Here is a 26,412-nt window from a genome sequence, read left to right on the forward strand (position 1 = left end):
GTTGAAAGAGTTCCAAAATATTGTTTTTCAATTTTTAAGGGGCCCAAAATTTTTTTTAGCTTTTAAGGGTCCAAAACTTTTTGTACCAACTTTTAAGGGACCTAAAACCCCATTTTATTATTTTGCCTAGGGGCCCAAAAATGTTAAGAATAGGCCTGCTGACCGTTGCCACCTATTGCCGGCCATCCACTATTATATCACTAGTTTTTCTTCTCCTCCTTTTTCGCTGGTAAGTCGTAATTTGTACATATTTTTATCCCATGCTTAGCACATTTTTGGATGAATTATCATTAGATTTGTGGAATTTGATGATCCTAATCCTTTAATTTCATGTTTTATACTTAAGTGAGCATAGGAGAGTAAAAAGAGCGAGAAACAGGCCAAAAATAGAGAAAATGGGTCAACGTGGGAAATCAATACGGCCTGGACTTCCTCACACGGGTAGACCACACGCCCATGTCTATTTAGCAGACTTTAACACGGCCTAAGCCACCCCACGTGTCCCTGTCGATTCCAAGTCTAGTTTTACTCAAAAAGGCCACTTTTGAGGGTTTGGAAGCATTCTAAAGCCTATATAAACCCCCGATGAGGCACATAGAGAAAACACACGAAGTGGGAGGCAAGGAATTACTCGAAAAAAGCCGATTGATCTATCTTACAAGTCAGATTCTCCTTCAAGACTGAAGATCTCCCTTCAATTTTCTTTAGGGTTTTTGGGTTTCTTTATGTTTTGTTATTATTATTCTTCTGAGATGTTTTCTTTTACACATATGAACTAAATCCCCTAAATACCTAAAGGGGATGAAACCTAAGATGGATCTTGTTACTATTTTCTGAATTATATGATAAATACTTGATTTGTTCTTAATTATGTGTTCTTAATTCTTGCTTTAATATTCCAGGATATTGATTCAAGTATTGATGTGCTTATTCAGAGGAGTAAAAGTCCCTGTCTAAGAGTAGACCTAGCATAATTAAGCGGAGTTGATTGCACCCCTAAACATAGGGCGACATAAATCTATCGGATTAGGGTCAAACCTAATAAGTGAATCTATAGATCGAGTTAATGCAACACTAGGGGTTTTAATTAGAAAGAGATTTCAATTAATCAACCTAGGGTTAGACGTTGTTAGTCTCGAGAGAGATAATAATATAAATTAGGGATTTCTATGGATCGAGTCAAGTGAAAAAATCGTCTTGTTCAGAGTCAAATAACAAGTGAAGTCTAAGTGGATTCTTTCTTGGGTATTGTCTAAATCAATCAGTTTTCCCAAAAATATTTTCCCAATTTACTTCTTGTTCATTCTTAGTTTAGTTAATTAGTTTAGATAAAGCAAATCCCCTTATTTTTAGGCTAGATAATAAAAAGAAGGTTAATACTAGTACTTTTAGTTCCTGTGGGTTCGACATTTTGGTCTTGCTATAAGCTATACTACTGTTTGATAGGTGCGCTTGCCTTTATCGTGATAATAGTTAGTTTTCAAGTACGATCAATCATAAATATAAAATTTATCACGCACATCATCCGCCATCATTGTATCACTACCAACTCATTGTCCCAACCTCTATCTCATTCCCTATCAATCTAAACTACTCATCTTCGCACCATCAAACTTGTACAAACCCCATTAGGCTTCCCCTCCACTATAGTAACTGCCATCACCATTGGCTAAAGAAACCACCACTTGCAAACCCAATACTCTTACCCAACTCAAATCAAATGATATTAAAACCAAGACAATTATAACTAGCACCCACCATTGGCAAACCATGAACCCAGAGACTTCCAAAGATTTTTCGAAAGATCCTAATGGTGGAATGGCGGCTATTGACGAGAAGAACATATCAAAATTAGTGACGATTTGATGATGGAGCTACGAGATCAGAGAGGAAGAAGACGAGGCTTGATTTGAATTTTGGGACTTTCAATGGCTTGTTTGGAAAAATCTAAGCCAAAGGATAGGAGATGAAAAGAAAATGAGGCTTTTGACGATCTAAGTTGCTAGGAATACAACCGGTGATAGGTGGCAATAATGGTAGTTAGGGCCTTGGTTGGGGAAGGAGGAGAAAGAGAAAAAAAGAAAAAAAAAGAATAAATGAAAAGAAAGGAAAAATCTAAAATAATTGCTATCTACCTATCCTCTAAAAATTGAATATTAAAATAAATGATCAAACATTCATCTTAAAAATTATTTTCCATATAAACCAACATTAGTATTAAAATAAAAACATATCAACAATAACATAATCATCATTATAAAAAAATTTAAACAAAAACATATTATATTTTATTACATTTATTAAAACAATATAAATATTCTTAAAACTATAAAATCTAAACTAAAAAATAAAATAGAAATAGAAATAAAAATACTTATTAACTTCACTTACTTGCTAATTAATTGATTGCAAAAATAAATAAATAACAAAATAATAAAATGATCGGTTCGGGAATTATTGTTGGGGGAATGAGGACATTAAAAAATAATAATTATCTATTTGTATTGAAGAATTTTTTAAATACACACCACAAATGAAGTCTTGTTAGAGAAATGGAGACAATTAAATATATATTTGGATGAGGCTAGAGTTGGGTAGGTGGGTGGAATCAGTCATGGGTTATTATTATTATTATTATTTTATCATTTCACATGTTTAAAAAGAATTGATTGAAAGATTAAAGGTAGGTTTGAAACTGGCTCCTTATATTATGGGTTGCGGATCAAAATCCGTTACGAATACACATAGAGCGCTCATAGAGGTCTACTGATTAAATGGTGCTTAATTGACTTGCTTGAACTAGCCTGATTCATGGAACCTATGAAGAAGCTCATCTACTTGAAGTCTTGGTTGCCCAATGAAACACTCCAATAAAACTTGAATTACTAGGGTACTTATTGTATATCATAAGGGATAAATATGTATAAAGTTTAAATCCCTTAGGACTCTCATTTTGTAAATGGACACTAATCTCAACCGTTGATGTAATTCGATCTATACCGTTGAATCTAGGGGAGCTCAACTATAAATAGATGCCTTCCATCTCATAGTATCCTATTGTATTCTATTCTTGAGTTAAGGAATATATTTTATAATATTTACTCAAACACTTAGTGTGTACTGCTTTCTTGTGGGTTTCCAAGTTTTTTTTGTTGCTCCTATGCTTTTGAGTTACTTCCGCTTTATTTTCGATGCCTTAGAGAATTTTCGAAAGAATTCTCACTTTTCGATAGCTAGGCTGACTTAGGCGGATTTGAAGCAAAGAAATTTCCTAAAGCCACCTGGTTTGTCATACTTAAGTTCTAGCCCCGTGACAGTTGGTTTTAGAGCTAGTGTTCAAAGGTATCAGTTGAGATGTTGAAAGGAGTAAACAAGCAGGTTAAGTCTATGGAGACCCGTGGGAAGGGTAAAAAAACTAGTAGCTCGAGGGATATGTTATTGACATTGGAAGGTAGGGTTGTCAAACTTAAAGGCTCCATGAGTGATGTGAAAAAGACAATTGAAGAAGTTGATAGACATACCATAGAGTTGGAATCGAGGCAAAATCAACTCAATGAACAAGTAGTAGAGTCCCTTAATGCTAATGTGGATTTGATGCAAGGGGTCTTCAATACCGCTATGGATGAGTTGGCTAAGAAGAATGATGCTCTCAAGGCTATGGTGTTAGCCTTGAAGGAACAAATTGAGGAGCTCAAAGGGGAGCTCAATATCTGCAAAGCTACTTTGGGTAATAGGGTGTTAGCTGTGGCACCCAACCTAAGATATATGTCACAAAGCCGAAAGAGTTCAATGAGACGAGGCCCGTAAAGGATGTTGACAACTTCTTGTAGGGAATGGACCAATACTTTCGTGCCACAGACATCATGGATGATGCTATTATGGTGATACTACTGCTAGGTATTTTACTGATGTTGCTTTGTTATGGTGGCGCCATAGGTCTTCCAAAAAGACGAGGTGGTACTACTATTGGGACTTGGGAGGTGTTCCAAAGTGAATTCAAGGGGCAGTTTTACCTAGAGTATACCGAGGATAAGGCTTAAGCTAAGTTGTGTTGACTTATGCAACAAGGAATAGTTAAGGAGTATTTGTAGCAATTCAGTAAACTCATGCTCCAAATTTTTAATTTGGGTGAGAAAGAGGCATTTTTATCTTTCATAGATGGGCTAAAGCCTTGGGCGAAGCTAGAGTTGCAATGCTGAGGGGTCAAAGAAATTACCAAAACCATGACCGTAGCAGAGTTCTTAATTGAGCTTGTTCTGAAGAAAGACAAGTTGGAGTTTTCAAAGCCCAAAGAAAAGAACAATGGTAGGGAAGATGAAGAAGGACAAATTGAGAATAGCAGCAATAATGGTGGTAATGGGAAACCACATAATGGGAAGTGGAAGCCTAACAACAAACTGAATAAGCCAGTGAAATGCTTCATTTATGACTATCCGCATATAGTGAGGGGCTGTCCAAAAAAATATGTGCTTTTTGCCATCAAAGCGGACGATGAACCAAACAAAGCACCAATTAAGCTTGGTTCGATCTTGAGTTTTGTTGAAACCAAAAGGTTTAGAGAGAATGAAAAAAAGCCAATGGAATGCTTTTTATGTTGTGGACTGCACAATATGCAAGACTGTTTAGAGCGATATAAGTTTTCCACGATTAGTAAAGAAAAGGAAGTGAGGCCAGAGAATGAGGTTTTAAAGCTTGGGTTAATGATACTCAATTTTTCAAAAGCGAAAATGGATCGTAAACAAAAAGTTTTGATGTTTGTAGACATTGACATCGACATCGTAGGCCGAAGGAGTGTTCTTATTGATACGAGGGCATCAGACTTGTTCATATTGGAGAAAGCCGTGGGTAAACTTGGTCTCTCAATTAGCAAATTGACTACGAATATCAAGATGGTAAATTCTAACGAGGTCCCAACTGTGAGAGTAGCTCAAGGAGTTGAGCTACAAATTAACCAATAGAAAGGTAAGGAAGACTTCGAGGTAATTCACTTGGATGATTATGACTTTGTTCTTAGCTTTGTTGGTTTGTTTTTTTTTATTACATATGTATCTTGGATACTCGTCAACTACAATACATTATGTCGGAGAGTTAATACATAAAGGGTGTGCTGGAAAAATGAGTTTGAAAAACGCAGCAGAAATAAATTTAAGGAAAAATCAGAGTTTCAAAAAAATTTCCAAAACAAAATCCTGGTTGACATATCTAAAGTAATAAACACTTAACTAAAATTGTACTTTTTCGATTCGTCTCGGATTAGCGCTTCAACTGAGTACTCTCCTCCGCTATCCTCAAGTTCATGTCTGCCGAGTATAGGCTTGCTCTGAATTAGAAAATTTTCCACAAAATTTACCAGTGAAGATAATTTTATAATTTCTCTAAATTTTTGGATCAAGTTATAAATCAGAAAAATATCTTTAAAAATTTTCTTGTTGTTTTTTCATTATTTTACTACCATTTCACTGTTGCTACTATTTTGTTGTTATTGTATAACTTTGTTTTATTGTTAATTTTGTTACTATTTTAGAGCCATTTGCTTATTAAGTTACACATATTTTAGTATTATTTAAGTATACATATTTTTTTTAATTTATTTTCAATTTGTTGAAAAACATTTATTTTAATGTTTTTAGTATTTTTGATGTATGACATTTTTTAAAAAAAAAATTATATAAAAAAATTAATACAAGTAGACCAGGGCCAGATTTTAACATTTTTATCTGGGTTAAGCTTAGGCAAAATTTTAAACCCATTTTTCGGGTCAAGTCGGGCTCAAGCTTAACAAATAGGCCTAAAATTTTGGTTGGGCCCAGCTCGACCCATGAACACTTCGATGAGAGTTATATTTTTTGTTTTTTAAGTTTACACTAATGGAACAATCAAACTACAAATACAATCCCGAACCAATAAAACTTAACTATTAAAGTATAACTGAATCAAATTATTACAACACAACGTATTAAAAAATGCAACAATCTAAACAAAAGCCGACTAATTCAAACTTAAACCCACACAAATATAATTGCACATGAGAGCTCTATTTTGGAAAAATAAATAATAAAATGAAAATGATTGGAGAACGCCATATGTCAACCCGAGGACAACAGGATAAGTGCTCCCATTGCAAAATATTCCTCATATTCAACAAGATTGAAATTCAATGAAACTACATAGAGGCTCAAAATCAAAGGAAAGGAAACATCTATAATCAAAATAAAAAACACTTGAATTTCCATAATGTGCTTTCTCAACAAGTCAGATTAATCATCCTTTGCATTAACATCTTTCTTTCCTACTTGAACTCAAAAAATTGACTCTGAAGTGCTTCCATTACCAGTTGCAGGAATCTTCATGTAGAAAAAGACATACCTGTTTGCCCCTTTTGTTGTGGAGTCACTTCTTTTGTAGTGGTGGTTGGACGGATCGAGGAACAAATGTAAGGCCACGTGCATTATGGCGACCAAAGCTAACGGTTGAAGGAGAGGAGTCTGAAGTGCTTAATTTAGAGACAGCTGAAACAAGGCCTTCCATCATTTCATTTTCTACTTCCATCTTGCTTGAAGCTTCTTCATCCTTCTTATTCACTGCTCGTTTCTGTTGGTTTTTCAGCCTCTGTTTCTTGGATGGATGTGCCTTCTTAAAGAACTCGAATGAAGTTGGGAATTTATGCTTGTCCACTAGATGTTGTTGCCGGCCCTTGTAATTTTTGAACTTCAAATCGCAACCTTCCACAAGGCATTCATACTGTTACACGCAAAGATAGAAAGATATCCATATTAAACCCAATTATACGACAAAGTTAACAACAAACTAATAACCATTTCTATATCTTAGAAGAGTCTAAAAACAAAATTATATGAATTTTCATGGTTTGGAGACAAATTAACATTCCCTTCACAATTCATATTTCTAAGTTCGAGAAGCCCTCTTATCAATATCTTTCTCGTCATTGGATATGCATGGATGATGGGAAGAGAGGCCAGATTGCAGTCAACTAAATACGGTAAATATATGAAATGCATGACACTAGTTGAATGGTCATGTTTGGGGCCTTAACATTGCCACAAACTCATTACACAAATCTGATAAAATGCATTCAACAAAATAAAAGGTAAGGAAGAATTCCATGAACAATCTTGAAACACCAATATACAAAGTTAATGAAAGAAAGATACCATAGCATAGCCACGAGCGACTTTCGCTTGAAAGAAGGAATCGTGTGCTTCGGAGACATGAATACTTAGTAAACGAGATGTCGGATAAACTCTAGAGCACACAGAACAAGAAGCAGTATGCCGTGCATTATAATGATCTTCAAAGTCCTCCAACAGAGTCAGGCGTGCGTCGCAGCCAACGATTGGACAAAAGATACCTCTGTTCAAGCATTAGTCACAAAATGGCACAATTAATGACATTTTCTGAAGTCTTATCATCTTTTTCATATGAAAAAAATCTTCATTTCCATGTCCACTACATTTAAGAGGCAACAACTGCAATTCTATCATACAAAAGATTACAAGGAAGTCCAAACAATTCACAATTTCTGCTGGACGTAGAAACCGTTGTGGAGCATATAACATCCCTTGTATGACCATTAACAACAAGTGATTATATAGCAAAGTAGACTTCAAATAGTGTAATAAAAGCTAAAACCTGGCATCATTATCTATCATCTTCTCAAGTTGGTTCCTTTCATCTTCGGTTAAATCCAATGCCACCTGAATTTCACCCCAGAAAAGAACAAAAAAAAAACCCAGTTAATTAATAACTTAATAAAGAAAAAGTATTTGGTTAGATCTTAAATTAGAAGAGGTAGTGGATAAAAGTTGAAAGGAAAGAGGACCTGTTTGGCAAGAAGTTCTCTCTCGATGTTACCGGAAGAGAAGAAGGGAGAGTCCGGAGCAAATCGACGACGAATCGAGGTCCAGTAGGGAAACGAGGAGTCGTGTTTGTAGTCTACAACCATCGCCATGGCTACTCAGAGGTGAGAGAATTTTGGGATTAATTTTTGAATGATTTAAAGTTTGAATATTCTGGGTTTTAGGAAATTTGAGTTGAGCCGAAAGAAAGGCTTTCTATTGAGCCTACCCATTTTAATAATGATGGATCCCAATAACTTGGACACTTGCCCATCTAAAATTTCAGTTCCAAGAAATGTTTTAGGATTTGGCCCGTGGTCGAACCGGTCACGCCAGTTTAATTGGTTTGAGTAAATTATTAAAAATTTATAAAAAAAATTAGTTCAGTTAGTCTATACCAATTTTTGTCTAACATCTTTTTTGGATTGATTTGTTATCCAATCATATTTATTATAATTTTTATTAATTGTACATATATGCTTAATTTTTTTTAAATATCTTTAAAAAGTAAAATTCATATCGTTTTTTTTCAACACATTTTAAAAAAAAAAGTGTCTGTTTAATTAAAAATTTAGAAACAGAATTTTAAATTTATTTCTAAGAAACTGTTAGTTAATTAATTAATTTTTTTAAAAGTACATTTAAAATTTAATTTTTATACTTTTATTTTTAAGAATTTAAGTTTTTTTTTTCGTTTAAAGAGCTTGAAATGAATAAGAATATCGTGAAGATTTCATTGATTCAATTAACTTATGGGTTGAACAATATAAAATATTTAGATTATATTATTTTATATTATTTGTGAAAATATATAATTTTTTAAAAAAATTAAAAAATATTTAATATTTAATAATTAATATATACAATTAATCTAAGCAACGCACGAGGTAAGAAACTAATTTTTATATATAATATAAATATTATTACATACATGATATTTATTTGGTATATTAATGATAATAAATAGAATTAGCTAATCGTGACGTGCCAAAATAATATAAGAAGTAAGATATGACGTTTCTTTTTTATTGATGTGAGTAAATTTTGATTTGATTTGAAAAATTTGGTTAAAAAATTTAAATTTTGAATTAAATAGTTCGAGTTATTCGGATTAACTCGAATAAAATATTTTAATTTTTCGGCTTAACTCGATTATGAATTACACAATTCGAGTTATCTGAAAATCCGAATAACAAAAAGCAAAACTATGTTGTTTTGATAAATATTTACTTTTTCTAAAGTTAAAAGTCAAAAACATTAAGTTAAAAGGCAAAGCTACGTTGTTTTGATAAATGTTTACTCATTAAGTTAAAAGCAAAATCATTATATTATTTGTATAGTTAAATAATCTTGTACTTTATCTACTAGTTAAATAATCGGTCAATGTAAACGCAACATTGAGTGTAAATAATAGTTAACTCGACTCGACTTAACTCGAAATTTTTTGACTCGATTCGAAAAAAATTCAAATTGAGTTTAGTTGCTAAAATAAGATTCATCAACTTGACTAACTCGAAATTTTTTACTCAATTTGACTCGATCCGATCAAATGCTCATTGATATTATTTCTATATCTACACTAAATTACTTGTTTTAATATTAAAAATAAAAGAATGAAATAAGGAATTTATGTTATGGGTTTAACATTTTTGTCCAAGTCATGGCATGATGAAATTTAAGTTTGTTAAAGGAATATAGACCAAGCAAGCACAAATAATTTAATGATTAATACATAATTAGAAGATAAGGTACAAAATGAAAGAGGAGAAATTTATAGTGCAAATTGCTATAAAATCATTATTTTCAACTTAAAATTAAAATGGGTTTTGATTAAATTAGAAGTCGAGTTAGATGGAATTCTTTAAAAGAGAGTAAATTTTCTTAATGTTATTTTTGCTTACAATTAAACTTTTTACCTTGCACTCAAAATTAACATTTATAGCATATATCCTTGAACTTTAATACATAATATTTTTTCAGACCTTGCAAGATTATAGTAATCAACTTCTAACTCATTTTAATTTTTTGTTGATAATTTTTACGGTTCATATTTGGAATTTTTTATTGTACTTTTCAACAATATTATCTCTAAAATTTGAATACATATTTTTATTTTAAATGCGAGATATATCTTATCATTACACTCGATATTTATCAATTTTTTATTTCGGATATTTGAAATATTAAAAATTCCCCACTAGGAAAAAGAAATGGTATGTATTAAGAAGAAACAGTCTTAGAGTCAACTATTTATTTATAGTTCTAATTAACTGTTCCTAAATCAATTAGTCTTAAAAATTTAGACACGAATATGGTATGTATTTTAATTTGGTTTGTTTTAGTCATTGGAAATTTCAAATTTTATTTCTTATCAAAAGATTATTATTAAATTCATTAAGTTAAATTTTTATATTTTTAAAATTTAATATAACAAAATATTGTTATATGTGTAATGTCATGATAATTTGTTATTTTCACACATTACTCGCTAAAAATCTAGTTAATGAATTAATAACTATCATTTACATCAAGATTAAAATTTCAAGACTTGTGGCAAAGCTAAATTTTTTTTTCAAGAGAATAAAGTAAAAAAAATTATATTTAAAAAGACTTAAATTAAATTATTAGCTTTTGAAAAGGACTAAAATTTCAATTTTTCCATTTAATCAAATGTTGAAAAGGACTAATTGAAGCTTCTTATTTTTGGAAACCCTTTGTCACAAACAAATTTAATTGATATTGTTTGAATTATAACTAAAAATACCAAATTAAAAAATTTATCACATTAAAATATAGAAATTAAAATTACAATTTTCACAAAGTAATAGTATAATTTATTATATAAAGAAAAGTCATAAGATGTAATATTTGCAATATTATTTTTATATTTATTAAATAATCGTATTTAGAATGATTTTTTTGCTTTATATTTGGACATGATGAACAAGTAAATGATTAATGATGCATACGACTTAAGCAAGTGGGAAGGTGATTTTATATTTATATCCCACGTGAAATCTTACACATTCTTCTTCGTACACTGATTTGTTGCTATGTCTCTTTCATACATAGCCACTAACTTGTAAGAAATTAATCTAAGCTTCTTTTCTAAATGTCTCCACTGTCATCTAAATTAATGCCACTCCAATTCCACCTACCTAATTATTTTAATTTTTTTTCCATGATTTAGGTGAAAGGGAACTGCACAGAAATTTCCATCATCAATCTTATATTTGACTTACTCTTTGCTTTTAAACTATTTCCAATACCATTTTGAGGTGACTAATTCAACATTTTTATATATTTAGAAAATTATATATATTTTTTTAAACTGTGGGTGGAATGATAAAATACGAGTTAAGAAAATGGCTACTTGCAAGATTGATTAGGTATTCAAACTAAGAAAAAAAGGACTAGATTAAAGCATATATATATACATATATATTTAGGTATTGGATTTGAGGGATTTAGTATAGTTAGACCAAGTATTAGCCACCAAATTCCATGCATGCCTGACAGTTTCTTATTAAAAGTCTTGAAGTCTTGTATATATAAGAGTTAATTTCACACTTTCAGTCACGAACTAGAAGGCAGAAACAAAATGGAGGTAGTAAGGAGATGGTTGGTACTATTATCAATGGTTTTAATGATTATGCAGAGCGGAGAGGGGCAATTACTCGAAAATTTCTATGCTAATTCTTGTCCGAATCTGGAATCCATAGTTAGACAAGAAGTGTCGACGAAGTTCACCCAAACCTTCGTTACCATCCCTGCAACTCTCCGCTTGTTTTTCCACGATTGCTTTGTTGAGGTTAATTAGTAGTTTTTTGCTCTTAATTAATTATATGATATTTTTTGAAGTTACTAATGGATTTATTTTTGTAGGGATGTGATGCATCAGTGTTGATTTCATCGTCGAGTGGAGATGCCGAAAAGGATGCTAAAGATAATCTCTCCCTTGCCGGAGATGGATTCGACACGGTAATCAAGGCCAAACAAGCCGTTGAAACGCAATGTCCTGGAGTTGTGTCTTGTGCTGATATTTTAGCTCTTGCTGCTCGTGAGGTTGTCGTCCTGGTAAGAAATAAATCGCAATGCTATTGCGATTATATTGCGTACTAACATATGTGAATATGATGTTAGGCTGGAGGTCCTTCATGGGAAGTAGAATTGGGACGTCGAGACGGACTTATATCGCAAGCATCAAGAGTAACCGGAAATCTACCGGAGCCTGAATTCAACCTTGATCAACTCAACACCCTTTTTGCTCGAAACAACCTTACCCAACTCGACATGATCGCGCTCTCAGGGGCCCATACTCTAGGCTTCTCGCACTGCGACCGGTTTTCGAGTCGTATATATTCGTCTTCTATAGATCCTACTTTGGACTCAAGCTATGCACAACAATTGATGGACGCTTGCCCTCAAAATGTAGATCCAAGCATTGCCATCAACATGGATCCTGAAACTCCACGAACTTTTGACAATGTGTACTATCAGAATCTAATAGGCGGGAAGGGCTTGTTTAGTTCGGACCAAGTGCTTAACACCGATCCAGATTCTGAACCAACAGTATCTGATTTTGCTACTAACCCTGGTAACTTTAATGCAGCTTTTATTACTGCAATGAGGAAACTTGGAAGGGTGGGTGTCAAAACTGGCAATGAAGGTGAAATAAGAATAGATTGTACAACATTTAACTCATGAAATTGGGGATGGTATTTGAAGGTCATCATACAGTATATGAAAAAGAATATCCTTGTAATTATTTTATTTTTGGTCCTTTGTGATGCTTGTCAATGCATGTAAAAGATAGGCATTGTTTTTGTAAATCAAACCAATAAAATGGATTCAGTGTCACACTATGTTGAACATGTAAATTTTTGAGAGGCATATGCTTGATTTATAATAACAAGTAATAATTTAAAAACAATATCAATGATAAACACGCAGTTGACCATAACAGCAGCAATGAAATCAAAACCCAGATACATTACTCAATTAAACAACATGCTTACCGCAATAATGTTCCACTATATTATTGTATAGACTTTGGATTTTTTTTTATTGTCGCTTTCATCTCTAACTACAACCAAGGGAGGGTTATTCTATTTTATTCCAAGTCTGAACTATGAACTGATCTTACAATGAACCATGGGAAATGAAATTTAAAACGACGATGAATGTAGGTTATCTATATATGAAATAATTAGAAAATGTCAACTGAGGCAATAGAAGAGATTATCTTTCTTGTTGTTGGATACATGAACCAGAGAAAAGGACTGATTCAGGTCAAAGGGCTAAAATAACGTAGCTGCTTGCTTGATTGCTGAGTTAACAAATATTTATATGATTAGATTAAGTGAGTTATTAATCAAGCATCTTCTCCAACAGCTTACAAGGCCTTCATTTCTTTGTTTCTTCTTTATTTATATATTTTATGGACACCTCTTTAAGATATACATTGTTTGTGGAGGGACTGAAACTCTTGAAATTTGAGGAATGGCGGTGAGGACATGGTTGATGATATTGTTCCTAGTTTTCATGATGATGCAGAAGGGAAAGGGACAATTATCCGAGACATTTTACCGAACTAGCTGTCCGAAAGTGGAATCCATTGTAAGAAAAGTGGTCACCGAGAAGATTAACCAGACATTCGTCACAATTCCTGCCACCTTACGTCTGTTTTTCCATGATTGCTTTGTTGAGGTTGGTTCTCATTTTTCCCCTTCCGTAGCCTGTCTGGTTTAGCTTTTTTTACAAGATTTCCTTGTTTTGGTTTCGTTTTATAGGGTTGTGATGCATCAGTGTTGATATCTTCGCCGAATGGGGACGCCGAGAAGGATGCTCCGGATAATCTTTCGCTGGCCGGAGATGGATTCGATACGGTAATAAAAGCTAAGACGGAAGTCGAAAAAAGTTGCCCAAGAGTAGTCTCCTGTGCTGACATATTGACAATTGCTACTAGGGATGTTATAGAACTGGTAAGGAATGCCAAAGACTAAGACATTTATTGCACGACAAAACTGATCGATGTTCTGATAATTGTCTTTTATTATTATTATTGAAATTCCCAGGCCGGTGGCCCTTTATTCAAAGTAGAATTGGGACGACGTGATGGCCTTATTTCAAAGGCATCCAGGATAACTGGAAATCTACCAGACCCTAATTTCAACCTCACTCAACTCAACACCATGTTCGCCAAAAACAACCTTACACAAACTGATATGATTGCACTCTCAGGAGCTCATACTGTAGGCTTCTCTCATTGCAGTCGCTTCGCGAATCGGTTGTACTCGTTTTCTCCGTCATCACCTGTCGATCCCAATCTCGATCCGACCTATGCACAGCAGTTAATGCAAGCTTGTCCTCAAAATGTTGACCCCAGAATCGCCATTAACATGGATCCTGCAACCCCACAAACATTTGATAACATGTATTTCCAGAATCTAGTTGCTAAGAAGGGGTTGTTTACTTCAGATGAAGTGCTCTTTACAAATAAAGCATCTCAAGCTACTGTGATTGATTTTGCTAACAACCCTGGTGATTTTAGTGGAGCTTTTGTTACAGCAATAAGGAAACTTGGAAGGGTGGGAGTCAAGACTGGTAATGCAGGACAGATAAGGGTTGACTGCACAGCCTTTAATTCTTGAATGGAAAATGAGGTTCAATAAGGGGCTGTCATTGGACAACAAAATAAAAGTGACCCAAATTCTTTGTGTCTTCTCCTTCATATATTTTTTATAACAATAAAAAAGAATTAATTTCCATGTTATTGAGTTGTTAACATGCCATTGCCAACAACCTATCTTTGTATGTGTCTTTTGTCTGAGAAAGAAATGGATGTTTGCTTCCTTGTTTATGATAATTCTCAAAAAGTCAATATGTATTCCACCTCTAATTTTTTGTTGATCAAATTTCCCTAAAGGGATCCTGTTCTAAAAAGAAGTTTTTTCCTAAATGATTTTTGTTATTTGATTTCATGTTGAACACTTATTTGAGCACGAGATTAAAGTTTTGACAAATCAATATATGCATATTTAAGACAAGACTTGTTAATGTGATTGGAAGAGAGATTGAGAGAACTTAATTTTTCATTATAATGAACTTATGTGCGTCAATGACACATAATTGTCACTGAAAACAAGTTTAGTGATGTTCATCAGGTTATTGACACTCGTGGATCGCACTTTTCTCTCAAGGATATTGGACAACTTCATTACTTTCTTGGTATTGCAGTGCTGACTTACACTAGTGGTGTATTACTGACTCAGAAAAAATATGTTTCAGATATGTTAAAGGAGGTAAACATGGCGAATTGCAAAAAGGTTTTAACTCCAATTACCATAGTCAACTTCTTTACCTCTTCCTCCAACTCTCAAGTTGACAGCTCTTTGTATCCGCGTATTATAGGCAAACTTCATTATCTAGCTTTCACACGTCCAGACATTTAGAGTGCTCATTATGCCATCTAGTTTTCCATAGCCGAATGAAGCATATCACCATATACTTCTCCATTTTGTGCGAGAGCAAGTTGAAAGAAAACAACTTGAAATTCATCTTCATGCAGCTGATCAGATGGCCCTCGGAAAGCTATTGATGGGAACTTGTACAATTTGACCATCATAAAAGTTGCTACCAACTTGCGGGGCCATAATAGTGGCTGACTTGGGGTCTGTTTTATCAGTTAACAGCTTCTAGCTTTTTTGTATTTTAATTTCCTTCCCATCTTTATCTTCTGAGTTTGAAATTATTATTGTTTGCTACTCTCTTGAATGTTATTTTGTTGTTTAGATGATTGCTTGTTGAGATGTAACTCTATGTTTCATTCAATAATATGATTGAGTCACACTGTACATTCCAATTCTTTAACTCTCACAAAGGACGGTATATGTGAAGTTCTCCTAAAGGAAGAGGTTCTTTATTTGGTAGCTTGGTGCTTACCTTATTGTTGCTGTTGTGCATCTTCATATTGAACACTGATGGAGTGGACTCGGACACAAAATATCAGAAAATGAAAAACAAAAGTATCACTTGCATTCCTCACGGTCTCCATAAACAAGACTACAGTGGATGGTGTCAAAAACTTCAGCATCATATCAAGAGTCAATGTACACCAGATGAACACTCAAACCAGAATCTTTCACAAATGAATAGACAGTCAACTAGATTATATGGCAATAATAATATCACAAACTCCCCTACAAAAACACTATCGTAAAACGGATAAAATGTTCATAAAAGACCCTCCTATATCTCATCAAGTACGAGATTTTCCGTAAATGTTGGCATAAACAGTCTTGGTACGATAAACAAGTATTAAACTTAAAACACCTGCAATGATGCAGAATCCTGACATAATCATTGAAGTCAGAAAGAAGCATATAGAACCTTCACATTTAGGCGGTTCATCCACGGCAAACATCCCTGAGAATATAGAAACCGAAATCTGAGGTGGGATATGATGTTGATGAGCTTGCTTCTCTGCTTCACGGTCATAAATACTGCTAGCAATTACACCTGAGAAGATGAGTGAACCTGCAGGATTTGCCAGTGTGAGGAAGTTGTAGAGAGCCCCGAACTTTTTCAAACCAAACAACTCGGAGGCTGCTGCTGGCACAATTGCCCAGTGGGCGCCATAGCCAAGTCCTATCAACAGTGTACCAATATACATTGCTCCAGGCCATCCCATAGCAAAGAAAACATGGCCAACTGCCATAACAAGCTGGGCAACAGCCATAGCTATTGGCCTCGGATAAGCATAATCCCTAAATCACAGTGACAAGGTAAGAAAAATGAATCAGAAAACATTACTAAAGTTAATATCGGTATGTACCTCACAATGATCTCTGAGAAGTAACCACCACCAACACGACCGAGGAAGTTCCAAATGCTAATCATGGATACGAAAATATGAGTATTATCATACCCGAGAGACTGGCTCATCTGACCAAGATTATCTATCACGGTCAATCCCGAACCCGAACCTAATAGCAGAGAGAAAAAGATAAGCCACAAATCTGCTTTGATCAAAGCTTGCATCAACGTAAAGTCCTCCCCTCGATGAGGACCTCTCCTTCTTTTCACCCTTACAGCTCCTTCAGCAGCGGCTTGACATAGTTTTGCTTGCAACTGAGCAATTCGTTTATGCCTTTCCGATGCTGGAAGCAAGTCTACTTCCTTCGGTTTCTCATCTTCAACCTCACTGAATATTACTTCGTCCTGTTCGGATTTGCCTGCTTCTTGTTGCTCGGGCTTTGGTAAAAGAACCTCTTCAACAGCCAGATCTTTAGGTTCGTCGGAGAAACTCAATTTAACCGGAATAACTACCGGAACAACAAGAATCAAGAACAAAATCACTGTAAAAATTATGATTAAAGTGTGGCTTACATCAACAAGATCTTCCAAAAGCATCACCCCCATCAAGTAAGCTGCCAGTAGGAGGCATACACTATAAATAAACGTAAAACTTAAACCATCAGATGGCCTCACTTGTCTATGACCTCCAACAGGTCTAATTATGAACATTAGAGCAACAACAACCATCGCCGGTCCGACTGCAACCATGAATATCAAAGCCGCTTGATCTGGGAAGTTAATCATAGTGTATATCTGAGTCAAAATCGCGCCGCTCAAACCAGCAAAGCCTTTGAGTATTCCGACGACCGGACCTCGGCTTTTTGGAAAGTTTTGCACACAAGAAACCAAAGCAGCTGTATTGAAGTAGGTTTCTCCATTGTTTCCCACAAATATCAAGATGCACATCTGCATACTGAGGTGGATTAACAGTCTAACTATAGTGAGATGTTACTTTTGCAAACACTTGTGAAGATACAATAACTTTTGGACATAGTTGAAAGGGTTAGCTTGAAATTATTTTAGAAATAAAATAACAAAATCAATCACCTTAATTTTCCACCTCAAATCCACTTACATAATAACTTCTGGTTTTAGCAACAAATTTGGAGATTGAAAAGAGCAGAATTTACAAGTTAACACAGTAGTATATAAAAGAATGGCCAAAAAAGAAGAAGAAGAAACAGAGGATCAAATCGATACTTACAGCCCACAAAGGCAAAACAGGAGCTCTTCCAGTAACAATCAACCAAACCCAACCATAACCAATAAGATTCTGCAAAGCACCAACGAGCAAAGCACCCCATAAAGGCAATATCTCAGATAAGCTTCCTGCTAAGAACCCAACACTATCACCAAGATCTTTAGCCACACCCAACTTTGAAAGCTGTCTTTGATTATAATTCAATGATCTCTTTATTACAGGTGATAAGCTACCAAATACATATCCAATACCAGCACAAGATTGTATCCATATTGCAGCCACAAAAACCAGCCATCTATTATTCACAAAAGCTTGAACCCTTTCTTTCAATTTTCCCATCATGTAGCAACAAAGAAGAAGAAGAAGCTATTGGGTTCAGCTCAATGTCATCAACCCAAAGCTATGAAAAAAAAATGGGTTTTTAATAAAAAAACAGATCTTTTTAAAGACGAAAACTTTGTGGGGTAAGCATATGTTTATAACAAAACAACATCAAAGAGAACAAGTTGAAAGGTAATTATGATAAATTTGGTTACTTTTTGGGTCATCGGTCATGGGGTTAGAACAGATAGGTTTTGGCTGGTCTGTCCAGTGCTGGCATTTTTGCGTTACTTTTATGTTGGAATCCCGTTAATTCCGGACTCTTGTTCTATATATTTACGGGAAATGCCACTGTAATCAGCTGATTACCAAAATATGGAGAGAGACAAACGTCTGAAACTGTTTTGTATATACTTTTCTCTTCTTTTGCTTTGAGGTCCTGGGTGTTTTACACGTGGTATTTTAAAGAAATTTCAAGTTTGAATCGGCCCCTAGCTTACGAATCTCGGGATAGGTTTGATTTAGGAGAAAATTTATTTGTGATTAATGTAAAAATAACGGTGAGGGTGAAATACCACAATTTATTATTTATCTAAACCCAGTTTTAGCTTAATTATATTTCTTTTACATCTAAAGTTTTCCAATTTTGATCTCACCAATTGATTGAATTTTTGTTCCTACATTATAGTCACATTCGATACTTTCAGCTCTTTCAAATTATAAACGGATAAAAACACTTACAGTCATGACAACAAAAATTCATTATCAAAATTAGCCACTAGTACCATTTGGACTTCTAAAATTTAATTTATCTTTCCTTACTTTTACTTATTTGATTTAAAAATTAAAATTCAATTTAACTAATTTTTGTTAAATCTAAATATCCATATCAATTAAACTTTATATTTTAAATTAATAACGCCACATGTTTAAATCAACGAAAATTAATTAATAATATTATCGATTGGACTAATTTTAAGTAGTAAATCTCGGACTAAATTTAAAAGATGGAAAGAGTCTAAAGACAAGGGCATAATTAAACCGAAAGGAAACACAAGGGGTGCACGTTTAACATTATCATCCACCGCGATCATAAGAAATGGATGTTTCTCTGAAATATGTGGATATAAAAAAGTTCAATAAATAAACAAAGTAGTGATGGTTGACATATGAGCATTTAGTGTCATTAATGAGAAAACAGTTGTTCTTGCAATTAATCACATTTCTAAACCTTATCTTAGAAGATAAACACCTTATTAAGAAAACTATATTGTATTTATTGAGTAACTTTTTGGATAATACATTGAATTGCTGTTCAAACATTGCTTCTTCACAACGACTTTTAATCATTTTCTTTCAGGAGTAAATTATTACTGAATTTATGTTTTGGATGCTTAATTTTAAAATGTTATAAAATTATTATTGAATTTTTTAAAAATTTTCATTTAAGTTATTGGATTGTTAAAATTATTGTTGTATGGTCTTTTTTTGTTCGAATCATCTGTTCTATTCGAAAACTCTTATTCATTTTATCTTTTACAATTCAATTTTTTTTATAAAATAATCTTAAATGTTATGAATTTACAAATCAAAATCTAAATAATTTTCTTCTCTGATCTTCAACACTGATTATCTATTGATTTGGATTTAAAGTGTGTTATTCTACTAGTTGATGGACATTGATCCATTTTATCGATTGTCAAATCGTTGCTTGAAATTGACTAACGGGACTTTTAAAAAAAAATTTTAACAACCCAATAATTCAAATAACTTTTTTTGAGTAGTTCAATAACCATTTTATAATTTTTTTAAAATTTAATGATTAAAATATAAATTTACTAATAATTTGATGATGTTAAATGTAATTTTACCCTACAATTTGAAAAAATAAATTCCAACTTTGCACGCTTTATTCTAATCAAATTATGTAACCTTCCATTTCCCCTTTTTTTCTTATTGATTTGATGGCTTGTCAAGAAATATGCTCATACTCACATGAGGTACAAAGAAAAGGAGGGAAAGAATCTTTTCATATTTTCAAGACATAAATTGTAAAAATATACATGAATTTTATTAAAATATGCAAATATATACATATTTTTTAAATTTATTTTAAATTTCACAACTATTAATATTATTTTAAATTTATATTCATTAGATAATGATACATATCCATAATGTGGATAAAAGAAGATATAACAAATTTATAAATATATATAAAATTAAATGTGGTTTTAGTTGATATAATAAAGTCGAAATAGTATAAATTATGATAATTTTTTTTTTCAAATTCATGATTCTCATCGTGTATATTCTTTTTTTAGATTTATTCAAAAAAAAAGACTCAAAACAATTTTTTTATTCCGTAAAAGTAATTGATTTTTGGTAATTTTTATAATTGAGTTGAGATTAGGTTAATAGGTAACACCAATTCAGTTAAACACATTCTAAAATATAAATTATATACACAAACAATTATATTTACCTTATATAAAAATAATTAAATTTATTTATTTTTTAAATGTATCACTAAAATTTAATTTGTACAATAGAATTAAAATCAAAGTTCAATATCATATTACATATTAAACCAAAACCCATTTGTATTTTTTAGATTTATCATAAAGTCTGTCCACAACCATGATTTCCAATTTTTTAAATCTTAATTCTACTTTAGTCCTTAACCTTTCAATTGTTCCATTTGCATCCTCAAGGGTTTTGTTTTGATCCTTCCCTAATGGCCAAATCAAGACAATTGTTCCATTTAAGCTAGATTTTGAAGATTAAAAAAACACAAAGAAATCATAGGAAAATCTTAACCCATAAAGACATAACTAATTGCAAAATCAAAGTCTATATTTGGTAGATATGCCAAATGGAAATCAATTTCAAAGATGGAGAAATTAAAAATTGAGGTGCATGAATGATTTATTCACATTTTTTAGATGAGGTAGTTAAGTGTAAATTAGTATAAGGTTGGATTAGTCAAACATTTTTTATTATAATAAAATTAGCCCATAAAATATATATTATGGATCATTCAAATATATTAATTTATTTCTTATCTGTCACTCTCAAATGATGAAAAATATGGAAAAATAAATACCAATCTTTTGTGTACATGTGAAGAAACAAATGACTTGATACATGGTGATTTTTTGACACAACCTCTTGCTAATAATTGAAAAAAAAATTGACATGTGATTGTAAAGTTTAATTAATTAAATACACCAAGAGATATTATGGTAGGACCTTTTTAAATCAAGGTGGAAAATGTTATTAAGAAGTCTTTTTTATTTTAGAATTTTAGGTGCTTCACACATTGCAATTAAAGTGATTTAAAAAATGAAATATTTATTTTAGATATAATATTATCTAAAATATAAATAGAGATATTCCCTCATTTGTAATTCTTCAGAGTAATTAAAAATTACTGAAAATATTTTCTCAAATACTTGATGTGTGTTATTTTTCTGAAAAATTTTGGTATAGGTGATTTTAGTGCGCAATAAAATTTTTTAATTTAATTTTAAAAATATTTTTCAACCATAAAAATGCACATTTATGTCAATTTTTTTTGAAGAATAAGATAGATTAAAACTTAGATATTTACTATAAAGTAAAATAAAAAAAATTTCTTAGTGCATCGATACAAATTACTGATATTTGAGGTGTGAAAATTAGCTGTGTAAGTACATTGTTAAACCATTTCTTACAACTTAATAACATATTAAGAAAGGTGTTGCATCTTTTTTAATAACTTGTTAGATAATTTATGGAATTTGTTGGGTGGGATTAGCCCTTTTCTTTTATCATAGCCTTTGACAGATTCAATTAACAAATTCCAACTTCGTGGAATTATGTAACCTTCCATTTCTTTTGTTAGTTGATAGCTTTCAAGAAATTTCATAAAGTAATTTTATATTTCGAAATTTTATTTTAAGTTGTGTTCTTCATTGGGATTACATTTTGAAACAACTTGATCTTTAATTAGTAGTTTTAAACTTTTGTTTGTTGTCATTTTTATCTCTAATTTGTCAGGAGGTAGGGTTTTTTTTAATACAGATGGTTCCATTAGATTTGAAGATGATTTTGCAGCAGTAGGAGGGATAGTGAGGGACCAAAACGGGGAGTAGATAATTGGTTACAACATGTTTTTGGGAAGGCATATTGGATGATTTAAAAACCCTATTTGATCGTGGTTTGGATAATGTGATGATTCAAATTGATAGTCTTGAAGTGGTGATGGCCATTCAGGAGAGTTCTACAGGAGGGACCAATACGGCTTTGATCAGGAGGATTCTTAAACTGTTGTTTCAGATTTCTCACTGGAATATTTATTATGTACCCAGAGCAGAGAACCAGAAAATTTATAGACTTGCCAAGATGGCTCACTCGGGAAGTCAAGGTTTGCGAATGTTTGGAAGACCCCATTTGGGGAGTTAGGCCAATTGGCATAGTTTATTTCTTGTAATTTTCTATTTTTCACCAAAAAATAATATGTTGTAATTAAAATCTAAGATGAAGACTCCTTAAAGGAAGATCAGACCACTAAACAATTGAAGAAGAGTCCTACTTGTTTGGCAACTATTTTCTCTACAATTCCTCACAATATTTTGAACCTTTGTACTAAAAGTGTGGTAAAAGTATCATGAAAGCCATGTATTAAGAGTTAGATTGCATATTATCTCATTCATTTTAAAAATAAATAAATTAGTCCTTACATATTAAATTAAAGAATAACTTAGTCTTTTCCGTTAAAAATTTCATCCATTTATACTATAAAAAACTAACGTGACTGATGAAATAATTAAACAATAACATGTAACTTATCATGTGTACCTCATTCTAGTAACCTTCACTTTACTTTTACCCTTTCTTCACTTGTCATCTTGGTTTAGGGTTGGACTTAATCCAATACTAGGGGTTTTTAATGAGATTTATTCACATTATTAATGAGCTGTGATTTCATCCACGAGGTTGTTAGGTTTGATGAGTAAAGGTGTTTTTTTTTCCCTAATAAAAATATATATTCTTAGATCATTTAGATGCATACTTTTATTATATTTAATTAACTTTTCGTCCTTTGTCACTCTCAGATAATGAGAAATATGAATAGTTAACATCAATCTTCGTGTACATGTGAAGAAAAAAAATATTGCAACCAAAATTAATTTGATTCTCCACCTACCATTTTGTTCTTTTCTTTGTTTTGATTTAAAATGAAATCAATCTTAAAATTTGATTTAAATTTGTAATTTTTTAATAAAGTAATATTTTATTTTTGATACAATATTTAGAATGATTCATAACCTCTCCTTAATTCATAAATAAGAGGATAATGTGCTTGAGTGTATTCGAACTCACATCCTCCTGTGTTGATGACAATATCCATGTCAATCGAACTAAGACTCAATCGACAGGAATATAATAATTTTACCTTAAAATTTAATTTTAATTCATCATACATCAAATTACACATGTAATTCAGATTAATTTAAAATTTTAAAGTTTATCTCATTTAAAATTTACATGTACTACATTTTAACATTTCACTATTTGTCTTATATGCCATGTCAACAAATAATTTAAAAATTATAAAAATATTCTAAATTTTAAGAATTCAAACTTAAAAAATATAAAAAGTTCATAAAAAAATAAAAGAAATTAGCATGAAGTACATGTAAATTGTGTTGGAAGTTGTCATGTTTAAAATTTAATGTTTTAGTCAATATTTTCATTAAAAATGTAATAATTTAAAATTTTTTATTTTTGAATTTAACTCTTTTAAAATGTTAAGATCAAATTTAACTTAAAACTATATTTATTAGTAAAATAATAAAGAAAATTGAAGCGACGGAAGTTTTTGGTTTCAGTGGCGATGGTGTCCTCTGTTTCGATGGGGATCGGAACACAAAGAAAGTGAGATTCAAGGATGGAGTGGAAGAGGAGACTGTAGTGATGGCTATAGATCCAGATCTACCTCTAAAACTGTCGTGGAAGGACATGCTTTAGGGAGAAGCTTCTCACTCCGTATCAGATCGAAATGGCTCCCTTGAAGGACGTGAAAACGATTTTGATTTTCTGGAAGGGGACGTGAGTACAGCCATGGTAGACGGGATGCCTACTAATTCTTTCTCAGATCGTATTAAAAATTTTCTTTTCAAAGATATGGATTTAACTATTGTTCTCAAACATTTAGGGCGTAATATCAAATACAACGCTCTCTATAACCATATCTTTTGTAACGACCCAAAATCCGTGGGTACCAGAAAAGTGTGTTATCGGGCCTCCGTCTTAGTGAAATAAGTTCGAAAATAATTATTAAAAATATTTATGAGTCTAGTAGTGTGTTTAATTAGGTTTTAATTAAGTAAATTTAGCTTAATTTAGAGTAATTAGTAAAAGGATTAAATTGAATAAGGGTAAAAGTTTAATTATAGATTAAAGAAAAATTAGAAGGACTTAAGAGGAAATTAAACCATTTCCTATAGCTGAGGCGGTTTAACGTGGAAAATATCAAAGATTTTATTGATTAAAAAATATATATATTTATTTAATAATTAAGTATATTATATTATATTATATTATATTATTATATATATAAAAGAAACAAATAAGTTAAAAGAAAAGGAAATGAAAACGAAAACAGACAAGAAACAGGGGAGAAAGAAGAAAGAAAAGGGAAAATAGGGTTTATGAAGCTTGGAGTTAATTGGTAAGCTCAATCAAGTCCTTTTCTCATAATTTTGATATTTTAGAAGTCTTAAAACAAGTTTTTGATGAAATTAAGTTGTTAGTTTGGAAGTTCTTAGGTTTTGAAACAAAGTTCATGTTGAATAAAATGATGAAATAGGGGTTTAATTGAATGAAATTCAAGTTAGAATAGATATAAGGATTGAATTGCAAAGTAAGCTATAAGTTTTGTGTTTTAGGGACTAAATTGAGGAAAATTCGGAATTAAGAAAATATGTTGAAAATTTAATAGTTAAATTTGAGTTTAAATGAAATTTGAATAGGAATAAGGTGTGAATTGATGTTATAAATTTGGTTATTAACATTTTACATCAAAACAGTTTTGGGAAGTAGCAATGGTCTGACTTTGAAAATTCACTAAAAATTGTATAAATTGAACTAGAGGATGAACAAAATATGTAATTAAAGCTTATTGAGTCTAGTTTCTTATAGTATAAATAGTGTAAGCAATGAATTGATGACTCAAGATATATTTGAAATTTTGTAAGACTGGTTCTGGGTGATTTCGAGATGCCCTGTTTTAACTTTGGAAAATCATTAAAAATTGTACAAAAATTATTATGGAGTGTAATTTATATATGTGAACTCCTTAATGAATCTAGTTTCAAAATAAATAAACAAGAACCTTATTCGAGTTCTGTACAATGAGATAATTTATTTTTAGTAGAGAGAGGTCAGAACTGTCAAATGAAATAACAGGGGAGTATTTAACGAATAAACTGTACTAAATGGCTAGACCAAAAATTCTGGAAATTTTACGGTTAGAAGATATATGAGTCTAGTTTTAAGGAAAATTTACAGATATTAATTTGGAGTTTCGTAGCTCAAGATATAAATAATTTAGTAACAATGACTCAAGTAGACAGCTTAATGGTGAAATTATATATATATATGCATTAAAAATGGTTAAATTTGCATGTTTAGGCTCATGAATTAAATTGAATCATGTTGTATTGATGATTATAAATTATTATTTTCGTAGCCAACAAAGAACCTGAAGCATCAGCATCAAAAGGAAAGGAGAAAGTCATCGAGGACTAAAACGGGAGAATTACGGTGTGTATTACTATAATTCGAATTTTAATTATTATTGATTGCTGAAATTTTAATTGTTATGTATGGTAAATAAGACTTGAGGTAAGTATGTGAAATTGAAATTAGAAAAAGTAAAATAATACCCTATTAACTCGTCGGACTAGATTCGGTACAGATGACATGCCATTGGATTTGTGATGTGATGAAGAGATTGTAGTTCGGCCGAGAAGATGTTTCTGTTATTATATACTTCGGTTTATCCGAATAGGCATTTAATGCCTTATTGGTGTGTTTGGGAGGATATATTATATCGGTGTGTTGTGGAGGATTTACAATATTCCGGGTGTGTTTGGGTTGGATATTCTGGTGTGTTTGGGTGGAAAT

At 32.0% G+C, this 26,412-nt stretch overlaps 4 protein-coding genes across 4 annotated transcripts; 2 read left to right on the plus strand and 2 right to left on the minus strand.

The window, feature by feature from the left end:
- Window positions 1-6,086: 6,086 nt before the first annotated feature.
- Window positions 6,087-8,108, minus strand: LOC107937093 (zinc finger protein 511). The gene is made up of 4 exons (XM_016869910.2): window positions 7,841-8,108; window positions 7,651-7,715; window positions 7,173-7,371; window positions 6,087-6,741 (listed from the first exon to the last, which is right to left on the minus strand). Exons 1-4 carry the CDS (start codon window positions 7,967-7,969, stop codon window positions 6,391-6,393), a joined length of 744 nt encoding a protein of 247 aa, XP_016725399.1. The 5' UTR covers window positions 7,970-8,108; the 3' UTR covers window positions 6,087-6,390.
- A 3,200-nt stretch (window positions 8,109-11,308) lies between these two features.
- Window positions 11,309-12,789, plus strand: LOC107937102 (peroxidase 51). The gene is made up of 3 exons (XM_016869919.2): window positions 11,309-11,667; window positions 11,742-11,933; window positions 12,000-12,789. The coding sequence occupies exons 1-3, from the start codon at window positions 11,458-11,460 to the stop codon at window positions 12,561-12,563; spliced, it is 966 nt and encodes a 321-aa protein (XP_016725408.1). The 5' UTR covers window positions 11,309-11,457; the 3' UTR covers window positions 12,564-12,789.
- A 264-nt stretch (window positions 12,790-13,053) lies between these two features.
- Window positions 13,054-14,734, plus strand: LOC107937110 (peroxidase 55). The gene is made up of 3 exons (XM_016869927.2): window positions 13,054-13,565; window positions 13,649-13,840; window positions 13,934-14,734. Exons 1-3 carry the CDS (start codon window positions 13,359-13,361, stop codon window positions 14,507-14,509), a joined length of 975 nt encoding a protein of 324 aa, XP_016725416.1. The 5' UTR covers window positions 13,054-13,358; the 3' UTR covers window positions 14,510-14,734.
- Window positions 14,735-15,871: 1,137 nt separating this feature from the next.
- Window positions 15,872-18,497, minus strand: LOC107937122 (protein NUCLEAR FUSION DEFECTIVE 4). The gene is made up of 3 exons (XM_016869944.2): window positions 17,920-18,497; window positions 16,693-17,621; window positions 15,872-16,624 (listed from the first exon to the last, which is right to left on the minus strand). Exons 1-3 carry the CDS (start codon window positions 18,256-18,258, stop codon window positions 16,117-16,119), a joined length of 1,776 nt encoding a protein of 591 aa, XP_016725433.1. The 5' UTR covers window positions 18,259-18,497; the 3' UTR covers window positions 15,872-16,116.
- Window positions 18,498-26,412: the final 7,915 nt, after the last annotated feature.

This window comes from Gossypium hirsutum, chromosome A07 (genome assembly GCF_007990345.1).
Source record: "Gossypium hirsutum isolate 1008001.06 chromosome A07, Gossypium_hirsutum_v2.1, whole genome shotgun sequence".
NCBI classification, from domain to species: Eukaryota; Viridiplantae; Streptophyta; class Magnoliopsida; order Malvales; family Malvaceae; genus Gossypium; species Gossypium hirsutum.